The following is an 18,048-nucleotide window of genomic DNA, read 5'->3' as shown; positions in this document are numbered from 1 at the left end:
CATCCTTGGCTTGCCAGACTTTTAATTTAATAACTCTGTCTGGGGGTTCATTTTCAGGTTCTAAGCCATGTACTTCAGCTGCCAACATGTTGTTGTTAAAGACAAGCTTTCACATGATGGGCAGGAATAAAAGTATTCCCAGAACAAAAAGGCCTAGCATTATCAAGCTATGTATGCCATTCTTGACACTTGACCAAAATAGAAATACTGACCTCATGCCATGGGTAATTATATCTTCAGTATCTACCTCATCAACGCTAAGCAGAGCAGCATTCTTGAAATTCATAAGCTATGTAATGTTAAAACATCCAGAGAGTTGTTAGAATTATGCCAAATACACGCCCAGTGTCTATAAACTTCTTCCTAATTATAATGACTACCACTGTAAATTTTAGAACTAACATGAATCCAATGGTATTTGGCCTGACACTCGAGATGGCTCCTTACCCTTAAATTCTGAGCCTCCTTCCAGTAATTTGAATAGGATAAAGAGTATCAATCTGTTGTTCCAAATGCCTATCTAAATCCTCTTGTATATTCAACACATTAGTAACATTTTTTGCTAAATGATTAACAAAAGTAGCTGTCTTAACTTCTTGTGTCACAGCAATTGCAGAAGCAGTGGTGCTAGCAATTAATGTAATTAAAGCTGTTATACCAGCAATAATCAAGCCTACTCCCCTCTTGCTTCTGCTTAAAGCCTGACTCATTTCTTCCAGTACTTGCAAACTATTTTTAGAATACCAAGGTTCTGTAATGCTCAGGGAACTAAAACAAAAGCTGGTTGATGGACCTCTGTTACTGACATGCCAGACATCAAAACACTAACACAATTAGAAGGTGTACAATCAATGCAACTTACATGAAATTCTGTAGAAGAAACAAAAGTATTTTTAACTTGACAATTAAAAGAGCCTTAACACATGTGCTAACACCTGTTTGAAATCAAGATTCTGCCCCAACTTTATCTCTTGCTAATATAACATCATAGAGAACTGCAGCTAATTTCCATATATGTCGCTGAAAATGTCCAGAACCAGACTTCCAAATGAAGACTGTTATTTTCAATATTGGATTGATTTCTAGACCGGTCCATGATTGAGTTTGAATAACTGGTTACATTTAAGAACAATTCAAGGGTCATTATAACTTCTCTTTTTGATTCTCTGTTCCACAAGCTCTAAAAACTTGAGGTAAGGCAGCTTGTCCCATCTGGGATATAGGTAAGCAACATATGTCAGGAATATATGTGCAATACAGCTTCCCAGTCACCATTGTCAGGTCAGCATCATTCTTTGTCCTGGCATCAGCATGTCTCACCAGTCACTCTGACGGCCGCCATGCTCCTTCAGCATCTTACACTCCTGGCCATGTTGGAACTCCTGGTAGTCCAGCCTCCTCTGGGTTTTGGGGGGTTGGGTGCAGAGTTGAAGCCTTAGGGCTGCCCCAGGCCACTTCTTTATCTTCTGTGTATTCAATTCTCCAGTGAGAGCCACGGTTGGGACTGGTAAAATGTGCAGAAGAAAAGACTGGTTTCCCCTTTGAGTTAATACGGAACCGGTCCAGCATCATCGTTGACTTTGTAATGCATGCAGATAGTTATTTTACAGTCCTAATGCCAGGGCCAGCATGGAGCAAGTAAAATCTGATTAGAAGGTTGTACATTTTCCATGAATGTGCATTGCAATCCTATAGGGTAGCTATTAAATAACAGCAGTTCACACAGCAAGGAGAACTGACTTCATGCATGCAAAAAAGCTACTGAACACTAACAAACGAGAGAGGTTTGTCCATTCATTTCCTGTCACATCATTTTATTTAAATGATCTTCAGTTTTCAACAACAACAAAAAATCAATGGACAAAGAAAAACCAGAGAAATCAGGAAATGTAGCCCATTGTGGTGATATGAATAGGAATGGCTCTCATAGGCTCATAGGTTTGAATGCTTGATCATTAGGGAGTGGCAGTACCGGACAGTGATTAGGAGGTGTGGCCTTGTTGGAGGATGTGGCGTGGCTTTGGGGTTTCAGTTGTCAAAGACAGGCCCTGTGTCTCTCTTCCTCCTGCTGCCAAACCAGATGTAGCCCCCATCTCCTCACACCATCTCTGCCGTGCTTCTGCCGTGATGATAGGGAACTCAAGCTCTGAAACTTGTAAGCCAAGCCCCGTTAAATGTTTTCCTTTATAAGAGTTCCCGTGATCATGATGTCAGCAGTGGAACAGTGACTAAGACATTGCGCACAAGGGAAGCAGGTCGTGCAAAATGTGCGTAAGGTCTCCTAGATGTTGGACTTAGGAGGCAAAGGTATAAAGAATGAAAGTGAATCATATGTAAAGAAAGACCTTGGGCAGTGTTGGAGCTGGGTCACACCAAGCGGGTCAGCATAGTAAAAACTTCATTAGGGAGCAGCAGCAGATGTCAGCAGGGACGAGAGTAACAAGGGACATGGAGTGTACGTCATCTGAGATGACCCAAACAGAGAAACTGGAAGGACAAAGAGCCACAGCTGTGTGGGCAAAGGCATGGTGAACCGTCTGCAGAAACTAGCAGTCCTCAAAAACCTTAGGTTACTATAGTAGGTGACTAGGAGTATTACTTGTAGATACCTGCTAGGGAGAATTTGAACATGTCTGCATACCAGTTTATACATCAGTGTTTATGGTAGATTATCTGTAACAGCCAAAATGGAAAAGCCCAGTTGTCCACCAGTTAGCAAGCGGATGAACCTCCAAAGCATGCTGAGCGAAGTAAGGCAGAGAGGCCACGTGTACCATTCTGTTTATGCGCAATGTTCAGAATAAGTAAATCTGTAGGAAAAGTCAGATTAATGCCCCGGGTGTGCAAAGGAAGGGTCAGAGTGGCTATCGCTGGCACAGGGAGGGGGCACTCTGGAGTCGTACAGCTCTGTACATAGAGACAAATACTGGACTCTTGATATGTTAAGTGTTTAATTTCTAATCATATGCATGTGTGTTTGTGTTAGAGTGTGTGCACGTGAACAGGTGCCTGCAGAGACCCGAAGGGTGTGGCAGATCTGGAGCTGACCAGTGTGGGTGCTTGGAACTGAACTTCTATTCTCTGTAAGAGCAGTGTGCACACTTTTAACTGTTGAGCTATCCTGCCAGCCCCTGGACTGTGATATAGTAGAAACAAACCTTAACTATACTAAATAGAGGAAGCATATTTACTTAGTGTTTCTGAAGTTTCAAAGTATGTACCAGTACCCACATTAAACTAGTGTTTTCCAATCTAGAGCTACTTAGAAGCCAGTCTTAAGTAGATTCCCCCGCCCCTCGCCATTTCCCTGGTTATAGTTACTGTACTCGATGCAGAGATGCAGTTGATTTTCTCCAAAACTACATGTCCTAAATATTTGAAGTAGACTATGAAAAATGAAGCCAGAAACAAATGGAGTTATTTAAGTCTAATAGCATTATACTCTGAAAGATCTTCTTAATTTGGATATATACAGTTTGAAATTTCAGATTTGGAGGTAAAGATGAGCAGGTCTGTCTGCATCAGATGGCTTTTAGAAGTCCATGTTACAGGAGCCTCGGAGCCAGCTTATTAAATATTTATTTAATACCTGAGTATAACCTCTAACTACAATCCAACAAAACAATAGAATATTCTTTCCTGCTCCCTTTTATTAAAGTAGAAACAAGATCAACACTTATCAGGGACTTTTCAGCATGACATAATCATTAGTTTCAGTAATATGAAGGATAATTTAGGAATTCCTTCACCGTTTTCTGTGACTTGGGTTTTTCTTTCCACACTTGGCTTCGGGCAGCCGCCTGGCTCTCCAACAGGAGTCCTTTGCACTGCCAAGCTGTAGTCTTGTGTTTCCCTAGTTACAGGGATCTTTCCTACTGGGAAGCTGGCCGCCCAACCCAAGGAATCAGCTACAGAATGTGTGATGAGTTGAGGTGGGCGCAAACCCAAAAAATGAACTAAAAGGCTTGAAGAGTCTGGGTCTCTTCTTGGAGAGCCTAATGCTGCCACCTAGTGGGCATATAGTGCAAAAGCACATGTTGTGTGACACCGGACACTCCTTCATTTAAACCATTAAATGAACTTAAGGTGTTTAACTTACACAGCTTGTGGCCATTGAGACTTTCAGGGTGATTTTTATTTTTAAAAAAATGTGACACAATGACTTAGCAGGTGAGTTTCGGGGCAAGTATGAGTCTTACAGATGCACAGCTGTCCTGTGTCATACAGTCCCCCAAGTAGGAATAGCAAATGCAGAGATACATGAGGCAAACTTGCATACCATGTTAAAGGAGCAAGGGGGGGGGGCGGTGAGAGGCCCTTGTGTGTACTTAGGATTTTATTCTAAGCTGTGACTGAAGAACATAGCAAGCCCAGTGAAGAAACAGCTGCAGAGCAGAGAGACATGATGCTGAGAGGACCTTAGCTGGCCCGAGGTGGTGGGGGATGGGAGCAGGGGTTGAGAAGACAGTCTGCTGAGGGCAGGAGGGTACCTTGAATGGCCCAAGGTTTGGGATCTGGAAAAATGGAGTTGTCACTGGCTGAGATGGGTAGGGACATGGGCAGAATGGGCTTTGGGAGCTGGGAGAAGGTTTAGTTTGCTCAGCTGGTCCAGGATAATGTTCATTGTTGATTAGTCATCACGTGAGTCTGGATGTGGGGGAGAATCTTGTCACAAATTATGTGGTTGGTTGAGATCCCCCAAGGAATGAGAGGTCATCGCTAACTCTGGATTTCTCATCTTCTTTGTTGAGATAGTTGACTAGCTAAGAGTGAAGATGCTAGGCTCCCCCATGAGAGGTTGGAAGGGAGTGGAAACTTTGTGACGTCTTAACTATAGCACTTAGGAAACCTCAGCCTTACATTGTGATTCCAAAGATCAGAAACCTGTGAAGAATCATGATAGGCAGTTTTACCTCATCCTGAGGAGAACAGGTTATATTGTGTGTGATTGTGTGTGTGTGTGTGTGTGAGAGAGAGAGAGAGAGAGAGAGAGAGAGAGAGAGAGAGAGAGAGAGAGACAGACAGACAGACAGACAGACAGACAGGGAGACAGAGACTGCTTGTGTTTATACTGCATGGATGCAGCTGACTCTGGAGTCCAGAAAAGGGTGTCAGATCCTTGAGTCTGGGCATAGAGGTGCAGTGAGCTCACTAGTATGGTTGCTGATTCAGGTTCAGAGGACCTGAACCTGATCCTCTGCAAGATCAACAAGTGTTTTCTGACCCATGGAGCCATCTTTCCAGCCTACAATTTTCAAAGTGTTTTGCTTTGTTGTGACATGATCTTACCATGTACCCTGGCTGGCCATAAATTCAGACATCCCTCTGCCTCTGCCTCCTGAAAGCTGGGATCCTTAACAGTGCTGGGACTGAAGATATCTGCCACCATACTCTAAATTCCCTGCTGTTCTAGAACGATGTTTGGGTGTGCTGCATTTTCAGGGTAAGCTACTGGCTCCCAAACCTGCAGCTGGGTAACATCACAGGGCCAGGATGAGCTGTTTAAAAGTGCATTTGAAATTTTTAAAAATGCTTATTTTGTGTGTAGGGATGGAAGGGCACACGTCATGGCCTGCTTGTGGAGATCAGAGGACTGTGTGGCCTCCAGAGGTAGAACCCAGGTCATGACTCTAGATGTTAAGTGCCTTTTCCCACTGACTCCTCTCCAGTGTTTGAGGAAAGCCCTCAGATATGGGTTTAGGGAGAGCCAAGTGTGCATCTCATTCTAGGTAAAGCCTAGGGCCCAAGACCTCATGGCGAAGGGTGTGAAGGAATAGGAGCCTACATGGCTTGACAGAAGACAGGAAGTTGCTCTGTATGCCTTTTTTATCTTTGTGGCCATTTAAAAGTTTTTCTTACCCATTTTTAGTTACAAGTTTGTTTTTCTCAGAACACAATGTTTGCTTCAAAAACCCAAACTACCACTGTTCCCCATTCACCGATACCTGCAAAGCTGGCCATCTTTGATGTACTGTATCAGAATTGTCCTTCTCCCACTGCTGTAGGAGCCACAATGGCTTTTTTCATTTCCCATTCTTGCTAATGGTCTGTGCAACTCTGACATTCATGCTCGCCCCTTCGATCTCTGTTGGTTGGCTCTGGATGACATAGAACCATTTGAATGAAAACATCCAGTGTCTACCTGGTTTGGGAAAAGAACTATGACCTGGAAAGGAACAGTTCAGGCTCTTGCTTTAAGAAAAGGATGAAACTTGTATTACCATACAGCACGGAGAGAGGGAGGTACAGGGGAGTTCTGTCCACTGTGAGAGGTGTTTGCGTCTTGCTCCTTGTGGTGATTTGAATATGCTTGGCCCAGGGAGTTGCACTACTAGGAGGTGTGACCTTGTTGGAGTAGGTGTGTTCTTGTTGGAGGAAGTGTGTCACTGTGTGGGTGGGCTTTGAGACCCTCCTAGCCACATGGGAGACAGTCTTCTCCTGTCTGCCTTGAATGAAGATGTAGCACTCCCAGCTCCAGCACTCCCAACTCTGCCTGGGTGCTGACATACTCCCACCTCAGTGATAAGGGACTGAACCTCTGAACCTATTAAGTCAACCCCAACTAAATGTTGTCCTTGGTCATGGTGTTTGTTCACAGACGTAAAACCCTAAGACACCCCTCATGTTTGGGGAAATCTCATTTACAGGATGGGCTGCTGGTTAGCTGTTTTAGTGGCTAAGGTGGAACAACCAGGAAGGATCTTTTAAGTGAAGGTGATGGAGAGATGCCGGGCTCTGCAGTGGGAGTCAGCCAGGGAAAAGCGGCATGCTTTTTGGCAAGTGTCCGCCTAAGGCCAGACTAGTTTCATTTGTGTTCCTCCCTGCCCCCACCTCCACAGTTTCCAAGCAAATACTAACCAGTTGTTCAGCTCTGGGAATAATCCCTTAGGCAGCGGCTCTCACCCTTCTTAGTGCTGTGACTCTTTAATACAGTTCCTCATGTTCTGGTGACCTGCAACCACAAAATTTTGCTGCTACTTCCTAACTCTGCATTCGCTACTGTTATGAACTGTAATGTAAGTATCTGATATGCAGGATTTCTGACCCAGGGGTTGAGGACCCTGCCTTAGCCCAAGGTTGTAAGAGTGAGGACCAGCTGAGGGAGGGGCTTAGGTTTTTGAAACCCAATGCAACCAATGGCTGTGCCATTGAGCAACCGATGAACTTCATGTCTCTTGACAGGATGACCCTATGACACAGCTTTTTTTAAGGTTTTAAAAGTGACAGTTCGTGGACTCAAAGATATCGTATGTGAGAACTCCCCAGTGTTAGAAAGCTGCCTCCCTCCCTGTCAGCAGTTCTCACACTGTGTATCTGCAAGCACCTCACACTTACTTGTAGGGAAAGGTCACAGGTTATGCTGTATGATCTCACTGTACCAATTAATGTGGCCTGTTACAGGAAACATTAGGCCGCTTCCAGACCAGACTTAGGAAGGGAGCCTGGAAATCTGATTTTTGGGGCCCCAAAGTGTTGAGATTCCCATCATTCTTGATAGTGCTCATTTCCCTGACACCACTCGACAAGCTCTTACACCTGGTTGCTAGGCAGACTTAACATGATTCCTCACTTGGGCCCACTTGTTAGTCTGCCTCTTCCATCAGAAACATGCTTGGCATTGCTCTTCTGACTCGGGTATGAACAGGACCAGTTTCCTCCTCCCACATCGCAGAACTGAGGTGAGGGCTCAGGGGTCCGGCTTGTAGTTTGTGAAGGTTCTAGAGGGGGCTGACCAAGGTGCTGGGATGGAGCACAGGGCCTCCTGCATGCCAGAAGGCTGCTTTTCAACTGGACCGGCTCTCCAGAGGGGACTTCTACAGAAATTTGGAAGTCTAATTCCTGTGACAAAGATGGTTTCCCGTTTCTTCGGTTTTGGTATTGTGTGATTCTGTACTTACACCAACTCAGGATAGCAGGCTTTTCTCACAGAAATCTTTACTGACTTTCTCATAGGTTTCCTCCTTGAGGAATGAGAAGCGAGGCTCCTCCTATCTCATCTCTGCCCCAGAAGGAGGCTCAGTAGAACTTGCTGGCCAGCACCCTCAGGACACGGGAGTAAGCTACACAGAAACCTACTTGAAAAAGAAGCGTGTGTACTGAGCTCTGCGTCTCCTGCCCACCTGCTGCGGCCCACCGCAGCGCCTGCTGCTCATCTCTGCCTTAACTTCATTCACACTAGCCATATCCTTTCAATACGGGTGTCTGACTTCCCAGAAGGAACTGTCATGCAGCAGGCAGATCAGCCAAATACCCAACTAGCAATAAGAAACATCACTGGTCGAGGGCATTTTCCACTACCATTAGATGTGTCTTAATCCATGTGATAACGACTCCGCTCACAGGAGAATCAGCATTCCAATAGTCCTTGTTTCGGGCCTGGGAACAATTTTGACATCATCTATAAAGTCTGAAGCAATAAATGGGAAACTGTTTTTGTTTCCTTAGCCTTAGAATGAACTTCTTATAAGCCAATGTGCATTTACCTTACTGCCCCCTAAGAATAGTCTCATCTGTAGTCTTTCCTCAAACTGCAAGGGTGGTGGTGCCACCCAAGGGTGACAATAAACAGTCACCATGCAGACTCCATTAGCTCCACAAAGCCACACAAGACCAACCCAGTGGCAGAACGACAGTGATGTCACTTCAGATGCTTCACTTCCGAGGTATCATTTACCATATATACCTTTTGTGGAAAACCAAGTATTTCAGGAAAAGTAACTTTTGTACATAATACAAGGATTAGCCAAGTCCACACTGGGGCCACATGTAGTCCACCACCTAGCTTTGTGCTTGCTGTGAATCAGAGAGGGCATTTCTAAACGTCTAGGGGTAGGAGACAAATGACAACATGAAACTGCAATTTCAGTGTCCCCATGATGATGTTTGAAACACAGTGGGGCTTGCTCATTTATGCATTATGTAGTTACTTTTGTGTCACCGTGGGAACTGAGTAGCCTCAAGAGAACCACAGAGCCTGCAAAGGCAGGGACAGTTACTGTCTGGTCCTCTGTACGATTCGCTAGCCTGTCTCCCTATTCCTTTTATCTTACTTGAGACATGTACACGGCAAGGAGCCAAGGTTTCTCTGCCGTTTGTTTCATAGCATACAGCAGTGATGGTCTCGTCAGACACAGCTGAGCCACGGCAGAGCAGTCCACACAGCCGTTCCTCAGGGAGGCCGTGGACAGCGTGGGGCAGTTCTGAGCTAACAGGCTGTACCTTTCTCTGGTTTATTACTCATTCTTTGGTAGTTGTTAAGCTGAAAGGTAATGGCCGTTTAATCCAATTCACTTCTGAAAGAACATTTGTCTTTATTAATGTGACTTTTGACCTCACCATTTGCTGAAGATCTTTGGTATTAAGTGAGAAACTGTTTTCCATCTAGAAATTTCTATTTGTTCATTGTTCAGAGACTGTAACTGATGAAGTGTGGGATCTCAATGAGCCTAGTTTATAGGATCAGATCATGAAAACACCTTATTTGGAGGAATTATTTTTGACTGATATAGCTCTCCAGGATTAATTATAAAGTCTAAATCTGGTTCATGTTATACGCTTTATAAAGAATTTTACCTGGCCTAATTTATTGCATATACTAGCTTTCATTGAAAAATGACAGCTAAACAATTAAACTAAGACAATCATAGGCATACTTGCTGTACGTGACTGACCAGGATGAGTCCGGCCCCGAGCAGATGAGTGATGGCGTTTCCTTACCCTGTACCTCTTGCTGCAGAGGCTGCCAGCTGCAGCTCTGCAGCCTCTGCAGCACTTCACATTGTTGCTTCATGCAGACAACATGGGAGGCTAGTGAGTGGGAGCTGCAGAGTGAGCAGGAAGCAGTGGAGAGAACTGAGAAACACTTTGCATTACATGTGGGCCCTCCACCATGCCAGCCTGTGTCCATTATTACGAGACAGAAGTGTAAATCAAGTGATGTTAGCACAAGGTCCTTACAACACAACCCCCAGAAGTCTACGCTGTTATTTTTCTGTGTCAGCTAATGGTTTGAAATGCTTTTCAAGATGCAAGCTTAATATTAAAAGGCATATGCATGTGAAGTCTTTAGTATGTTTATTGTATAAAGAGTAAACAAAGGGCACAGAGAGCGGGCCACAGGTTTGACGCAGACAGGGACTGTGGTAATGTACAGCAGCTAAACAAACAAATGGCAACTGCACTGTTGCTACTAAAGTGATCTTGAATTCTTTGCGGGTGGGGCTCAAAAGGTGAAAAAATATCAAACAATATTAAACAGTATTGATAAGTTTGCCAGACTCTTGGTCATGAATAACTTTGTGGTTCACATTGAATCATTAACTGAATGTTGTTGATTACCTAGCTACCTCTCCAAGTCAACCGAGAACTATCTAGTGAATTCTGAACTTCAGTCTGGTGAGCCAAGCTGGGTCTTCCTTTTTGTAGTTTTGCAGTATAGGGTAATGTCTCCTGTTTGTAATACCGTTGGCAGCTTGCCCCCAGGGGGTCGTTAGGAAGGAGTATGCATTGACATTCTTAAAGGCAGGTGTGACAGCATCCAGGTCAGAGGAGTCTGTCTGATGGAAAGCAGGCTGTGCAGGAAAACACAGGCACACAGGTCTAGTTCTCAAGAAGTAACATGCACGGTATATATGCCAGGCTCCATCCTGCAGCACAAGTTTGTCCCACAATGGGTACCTGTGCTTAGCCAAGAGAACAGCGGCAGCACCACTGCACAAACAGCTTAGAACTGCAGTCCTACTAGGTAGCAGGAATAAACTTTTTTTTTTTTTAATAGAAACAATAGTATACTAAGTGGTATCTACTTGCTTGTACTATCACTGACTAGACAGAGATTTCAGGGCAAGGGAGAGTTTCAGCCAAGTCCACAAGTTTGAGTCTAAGGCCAGTGTGCCAGCAGCACAGTGCAGGCTTCCTTTGCTACACAACTGATCATTCGATTGTTACAAAAGGAGTGCTTAGGCACATTCTAGTATTTTGGTTGTCATTCATCACTAAGCTTAAGACGTTACACCTAAAGTGCCAGTATGACACAGGCATATATATATAACTTGAGTATTTGTTGAGTGACTTTAGAGGCAGAATACAAACTTTTTCACTTAAAAACTGTTTTTAAATGGCTTGGGAGAGAAGGACTTGATAAATGGGAATTTAAATGCTGTTCATGCTTCTTATTTTAAAAGTGCTTCAAATCCTTCAATAAGGTTCTGAAAGGTTGTCCGATTAGATGGTTGGAATTCCCAGCATTTTCTCATAAGCTGATAAACCTATGAAAAAATAAAGGCAAGAACAGTATGAATAATGTCAGATTTGTGAGATTCTAAAAAATAGTAAGAGGCTGGAAAGTTGGCTCGGTGGATGAAGTACTTGCTCCACAAGTGTAACTGAAGTTCAGAGCCATGGCACACATTTTAAAAGGCCAGGCACGTGCATCAGCTGTGAGGCAAATTGGCCAGACTAGCACAATCAGGAGAGCTACCTTCAGGGAGAACCTGCCTCAGTAAACCAAACCAGAGCAACCAAGGAGACACACTGTATCAGTCTCTGGCCTCCATTGGCATCCACACATTCAAAAACACAAAATTATCGAGAATAAGTTGGAAACTATCTTTCCTTAATAGGACTAAAGAACTGAGTATTTGAATAACTTAAAATACAGAAGATAATAGTTCATAAATGGCATTAACACTTGTTTCTCACAGGTTAACTGATTTTCAACAGAATCCAGGTCACTATTGTGACCCGGTGAGAAAGGCAGGAAAGTTAGCAGTCTGCCTACCCACTTCACCACCACAGCATCTCCCTCTGACCAGACAGTTCTGAACATCTAAAGAGTCCAGTGTGGAAAGATTTGATCCAGTTTACAATCTAGAAAACTGAGAATGCTAGTGAGGGATTAATGTATCAGGCAATGGTGCGACCTCATCACAATACCCTTCTGGGAAGGCAGGCATGCGCAGTGCGGAGGCCACAGCTCCGAGAGGAGCTTTGCTTGAGCATCAGCATCATCCCCATGAGGAGGATTTCTCCCAGGGCTTACCCAGTGTGGATGCTGTAAAGTGAGCCTAGGACCCTCTGAAAGAACAGCAAATGCTCTTAACCAAGAGCAACTCTCTAGCAGTGTAAGGGTCTTCTGTTCTGTAAGTCAAGCTATAAAAACATTAAAAGGAAGTTTCCCTCCCATGAAGGGGACACAGTACCTCATCAGGACAGTTGGGTGGACATGGCAGGCGCTTTCCTTCTTTCAGAGTATTCACAAGCCGTGTGACTGTCATCTGGCCATGAGTTGGGCCTATCATTTTCAGGAACAACTATGTAAAATAAAACCAAGCAAAATTAAGGTGAAGCTTCCAGAAATAAGTAGAAATTAAAGCAACAAAGCTTTTTCTCTTCTATAACTTCAAGTGAAAATCTAAAACCCTTATTTACACTCTCAGGATTGGTCCATAAAAGCAACATCTGAGGGGACCAACCACAACTGTCAGTTATAAGAAAACAAAGCCCCTACCCACTGCTCAAAGTTCATCATCCTCTCTTAAGATGGCCCTCACCCTAAAAACCTGGGTCATCTTATTGAATTCTGTACTTGTGAAGGCAAACTTTGCCAGACCTTGCCAAGCACCAAGTAGCATGCTGACCAGACTCCACTTAAGAGGTAGCAGTTAATACTTACGGCCATGGGACTAAAATCTGAGTCACAGTAAGTGAGCAGCTCGTGCAGTGTCACTCCAAAAGACCAGACATCAGAGGCGATATAAAACTTACACTGGATTAAGCATTCCGGAGCGTACCTGAAAGGAAAGCAGGGAGTGAACCTTTATTTCCTCCCCCCCCCACCAAATGACAGTTCCTCAAGGAAAGCTACTTCTTTGTTCTTCATACCTCTGAGGGAATGTGGCACATCAGTCCGTTTATGCTGCCACAGTGCATAGCTAACACAGGCAGCAGCAGCCCAGAGGCTCATAGCAGCATGGTACTTGCCCTTAATGAGAGATGTGTGTTCCTCATGTTCCAGGGGACAGTCCCCTGAAGACTAGCCCCAAGTTTTATCCTTGTAAGCTAAGAGTCAGCATCCTCTCTGGCATCACTATTTTGGTGAACGATGCCCAAATGCCCATACCAGGTGTCAAGGCATCCCAGAATTGGTTTCCTGAACTCTCCTCAGACAAATCCACTTCCTAGTGTCCCAACCTGTCCTACCTGGACTACTGAAGCAGCTGACCCAGATTCCCTTGTCCCTTTCTTATTCCCCTCCATGGTGACCTTCTGTACAGACCTTGTATCCTTCAACTCTGGTCAAGTCCTGACTACCAAACTCAGGTTCCTTGGCTCTGACTTAGCCACTCACTATAAATTACCCAATGATGCACTTGGTTTCAGTTCCCCTCTTATCTCTGTCAGCACAGCACAGCTCCAGCCTCTCCCTCTTCCTATCAGCTTTTACCCAATCACACACAGCCTTTCAAAACCCATGCCTGAAGCCTGTGCCACTATCCCACTAAGTTGGCTCCCTCACCATAATTCAGGAGTCACTGGCACAATCAAGGGCCTCAAAAACACTTAGTCTTTAAATGAAGAAGGAAGAATCTGTATAGGCGTTGCAGGTGGGGAGGGTTATGTATCTGCATGAGAGGTATCAGGGGAAACAGGCAGCTTTCCTCAGCGAAGTGCTCCAGACTGAGAGATGATGGTAGTCAGCCCTGTAACTAGTAGTTCCTAAAACCTAGCCAAGTATCCCTCTTGCAGGATCTCCATGGCTACGGCCAATGTGTACCTTGTGGCCCTGTGATCCCTCCAGGCCTTCTACAGGGATGTATTAAGAAAGCCAAACTCTTCCACCTGCTCACAGCTATGAGAACTGTGGTGGGTGCTGCCTGCTCACGTGAAGCTACAGAGGCTGAATTGATGATGGCCAGACTTCTCTCCCACTCTTTAAAAAGCTGGTGCTAAGCCTCAACTGTCAGCAGAGCAGCTGATAAGTACCCAAACACAGCTTCAAGAGCCTTCAAGACCATGCTAAGCTACAAAGCACTGCTGAGATGGTTTACATACCAAAACACTGGGCTGTCCCGGTCATCCTTGACTGTGTAGTACTCCTTATCAGTTTCAATGGCTTTGGTTAAACCAAAGTCTCCAATCTTCACTTGGTGTTCACTCTCAACAAGGACATTTCTTGCTGCTAAGTCCCGGTGAACATATTGCCGAGAACCCAAATAGTCCATTCCCTAAGAGAAAAGTGTGGCTCAGGTCCATTGCAAAGGAAAACATACTGTTGATAACCCAAACAGTCCATTCCCTTAGCAGAGGGTCAGGCCCACTGAAAAAGTCACTTCAGGTTGTGTTTTTTATCTTCCAGTGCACAATTGGGGGGGAAAAGCCATTTCATCCCCTTATCACTGACAGTTTTGTAAAGCTGTTGGACCTGACAAGCCCACTCACTTGCAGAGCGGAGGCTCATGTTTCATGCAGATGGTGCAGAATTAAACACACAGTTCATTTATTACAGTCTCCCACTGAGGTCTGATTACTAACCATTTACCCGGTACAGAACGCCTGCTTTTTAAAAACAGGCTGCCTTTTCCTGTTTGTGTGTGTTTACCTTACAGATCTGGATGGCATATTTTAGCTGCTGTTTGAGGTTAATTTTGTTCTTGTTCTTTGGCAGATACTCCTTTAGGCTTCCCGAAGGCAGGAACTCCATGATGAGCTTGATACCATTCCCTCCTATTTAGAAGAAAGTGGCGTCAGATGAGGCTGCAAAGAGGACTGAGATGGGGCTCTGCAGAAAGGGCCTGCGGGTGGGGGGTCAGCTTAGCCCCTGAAGCATGGGGAAGAGCCTACCCACAGGCACAGACACTTCAGCAGTAAACAGGAGTCATAGCCCCAGGTTCTCCTCATCAGGGTAACGCAGTCCTAGTGCTTCGTGTATCACTAGACAAGCAGTCGGTTTTTAAATCATGGCCCATACCCTTTTACTACCAGTTTTAAAGCACATGCATGAATAGTAGGCTGCCTTGCTGCTAAGGTACAGTATCAGTAAATACTACTTTTAAGTATTATTTGCTACCTTGGCTTCAATAAGGACAAAGCAAAATGCCCTAGGTAGTACTAGATCAGAATAGGAAAGGAGGTGAGTACTTCTAACTTCCTTATAGCATCAGTGTGGCTATCTGGGTTGGTCCCCAGCATTAGGCATGGATCCAAAAGACAAAGTTCACATCCTGCAGCTGGGAGAGAGTCTAGGCAGACTCCCATGGGGTAAGGGCCTTGTTGATATGAGACCTGAAAGTCTGACAGCCCACAGGAGCTGGTAAAGATGAAGTTGAGGACTGCCTGCCAGCAAATGTCCTTAGGACCCAGAGAGCCACTGGGCTTTATCCCACAGTCCAGTGTGCACAACATACCGTCTTCCATGCAGATTCCTTTGTACTTCACAATGTTCTCATGGTAGAGGTTCCTTAAGATCTCTATCTCCTTCTTCAGATCAGCTATGTGGTTACCTCCGCTCTCAGGCTTCAGGGATTTGACAGCTACCTGTTCCCCCGTGTTGTCTCCCTCAGGATCATATCTGCAGAGCTCAACCTTCCCAAAGTGACCCTGGAAGGAAGATGTCTGTGCTATCAGAGAGGCTCAGACAAGCTAGCTGAACTTAGGAAATGCCTTGGTCTCACACTGTATCTCTCAAGGCCACAAGCATCACCTCAGTCTGACCTTAAAAGGTACAACTTCTCTCCTGACTCTCCTCAGCTCAGCTCATCCTGTGCTACTGAGCAAAGACTAAGAAAGCAGCTGGTGACTAAGGGACCACTTTAACAATCCCAGTTTCCAAGACAGTTTACTCCAAAAGCAACAAGGCTACCTCGGGATCCAGAGGACAACTGAGGAATTCTTTCATAGTCACAGGTCCATGCTATAGGACAGGGCTAGTGGGGCTGAAGAGAGCATTTGCACAGGGATCTTCACATCCCAAATATGCCATTTAACAGTATGAGGATGATGGACCACGAGTGTGAAAATGTCCAGTACAGATGCTGCTAACCCAGTACAGACATGTTAAGTGAACTACTGAGGGTCTGCCTACATGAAAACACCAACCCAGGAACTGCTGTGGTCACACTAGCTGTTACTCAAAGGAAAATCTGTCACTCATATCTTGGCAGTGTCCTTATTCAGAGTATAATCCCAGAAGAGTCAGAGTGAGAGATTCTCCTATTGAGACTACGTCTGTACTTGGCTCTCTTCTACACCACAGAGAAAAGTCAAGGTTCTTAAGGAAGCTGTCCCAGGTCCTGGGTATTTATACAGTCATTCACGTGCAAGTGCACATAACTTGGCATGGTCAGGTGCCCCTGACAAAGTGCATTAAGGCGATCTTTTAAAAACTCTGATGAAGGACAAAGGGGAATACAGCAGCCTTCCTTGCAGAAAAATAATGCAAACAGAAGGCAAGAGCCCAGGTATGACTTGCCTCTCCCAAGTCACGAATCCTCTTCAGGAAACGCTTTTCAAAATGAGTGGGATCCACCTCTGTTGTTGGCTGCTTTTCTGAAACAATGTCTGGATCTAAGTGAAGAGACGAGGAAACAGATTAGCCGCCAAGCAATAACCAGGACTGCTACCCTCCCTGCCCCAGCAATCTCAGGCTGGGACTGGTCCTGGTCCAGACTCACTCTGCTCCTCCAGCTTGTTAATGTCCCTCATGATGGCTCGGAAGAAGGGTCTCTGGCTGGGATCGTAGTTCATACAACGAGTCATGAGGTCCGCCAGCTCCTTGCAAGATGGAGTCACAGGCCTGCAGCGGCTTTCATAAAACCTTTCCTTCTGTAAAAAGGAATGACAGTTGAGAGACCAAGTACCTACCCTCAGACCTTACAACTCCACACCATCAGAAACAATTGCCAATCCCCACTTCAGTCCCCAACATCTCTGCCAAAAGGCAAATTTTTCCAATGTGGGGTTTTAGTGGCCTCTTTCCAGCATGAGGAAACCACAATACTGACAGTGACATATCCCAGATTCAAGGAGAGAGGGTAGCACCTCCCACTTCCAAGATGCAGTGTTCTAGGGAAGCCCAGCAGCTTCTCTGGAATTGTGTGGCAACAGCATCAGCTGCCCTGATCCTTCACACTCACCCACTAGATCCAGCTACCACACTGCTCAGAAGTAAATCACACAAGCCATGCTTACCCTACGAAGGTATTCTCTGCAGTCAGACAGAGCAAACAGTGTAAATACCAAAGTAAGGTGAGTTAGGGAAGTCAGAGCTGGACAAGACAATTAACTCATTAAGTTCCCACGAGGAAGTGCTCACACAACATTAAAATTTACAGCTACAAGTACACCATGCCAAAGTATAGCAGTCAGTCAGGAATGGCACAGTTATGCCCTTTTAAAAAAGTATTTTCCCCAAATTTTTAAAATTATTTTAAAATAAAAAATATCACTTTTTATAACTAAGTAAGATCCCTGTCTTTCATCTCCATGCTGTAACTGTACTGAAAAGGCACTGTAGGCAGAGTCATTATTACCTGCATGGCGCTTACCTCCCCTGCACCCTTAGCAGTCCCCAGGGGAAGGAAGGGCCCACGCCTCAGTCCTGTCTAGGACAGCACACACCAGGAGCACCACATCATTTAAAACCTCGCCAATACTGCAGCCGTTCAATGCCTGTCTACCTTCCTAAGAATTCAACAACGGAGTCATTATTCCCATTTTATAGATTATGGAGCTGAGGCTTAAGAAGGTTACTTACCTTTGTAAGATAACAGGTCTGGGGGGTGGGGGGGTGGGGGGGTGGAGATTCATGCCCACTTCTTTCCACTGTGCAAGGCCCATGAGCATCTGAGATCTTACCCACCTCATTCTGGAAACAACTACTCACCTCAATGAGGGTCTTGTCTTTGAGGGGGATCTCGCCATTGTAGCAGATTTCCCAGAGTGTGGTTCCAAAGCTCCACTTGTCAGCAGCCACACTCAGGTTTTTGGAGTCTTCAACACACTCAGGAGCAATCCAGGGGATTCGCTCTATGCACTCTGGAGAAAGACAAC

At 45.0% G+C, this 18,048-nt stretch overlaps 2 protein-coding genes across 3 annotated transcripts in view; one reads left to right on the top strand and one right to left on the bottom strand.

Moving 5' to 3' along the window:
* The window catches only part of Raver2 (ribonucleoprotein, PTB binding 2), an 81,682-nt gene extending 68,890 nt beyond the window's left edge, over positions 1-12,792 (top strand). Inside the window, exon 12 of the mRNA XM_034503256.2 lies at positions 7,954-12,792. Coding sequence (XP_034359147.1) covers positions 7,954-8,100 — 147 coding nt within the window. The 3' untranslated portion in view covers positions 8,101-12,792. The remainder of the gene's footprint in view (positions 1-7,953) is intronic.
* Jak1 (Janus kinase 1) overlaps positions 10,058-18,048 on the bottom strand; it is a 111,394-nt gene continuing 103,403 nt past the window's right edge. For both annotated transcript variants that reach the window (XM_034503254.2, XM_076934612.1), the window contains exons 17-25: positions 17,882-18,033; positions 16,671-16,821; positions 16,469-16,563; positions 15,405-15,597; positions 14,600-14,724; positions 14,053-14,225; positions 12,674-12,791; positions 12,201-12,311; positions 10,058-11,267 (exon numbers count right to left, since the gene is read on the bottom strand). In XM_034503254.2, coding sequence (XP_034359145.1) covers positions 11,172-11,267; positions 12,201-12,311; positions 12,674-12,791; positions 14,053-14,225; positions 14,600-14,724; positions 15,405-15,597; positions 16,469-16,563; positions 16,671-16,821; positions 17,882-18,033 — 1,214 coding nt within the window. In that variant the 3' untranslated portion in view covers positions 10,058-11,171. The remainder of the gene's footprint in view (positions 11,268-12,200; positions 12,312-12,673; positions 12,792-14,052; positions 14,226-14,599; positions 14,725-15,404; positions 15,598-16,468; positions 16,564-16,670; positions 16,822-17,881; positions 18,034-18,048) is intronic.

The sequence above is a fragment of the Arvicanthis niloticus genome, chromosome 5 (genome assembly GCF_011762505.2).
Source record: "Arvicanthis niloticus isolate mArvNil1 chromosome 5, mArvNil1.pat.X, whole genome shotgun sequence".
In the NCBI taxonomy this organism is placed as follows: domain Eukaryota; kingdom Metazoa; phylum Chordata; class Mammalia; order Rodentia; family Muridae; genus Arvicanthis; species Arvicanthis niloticus.
This window is presented reverse-complemented; position numbering and strand designations above follow the sequence as displayed.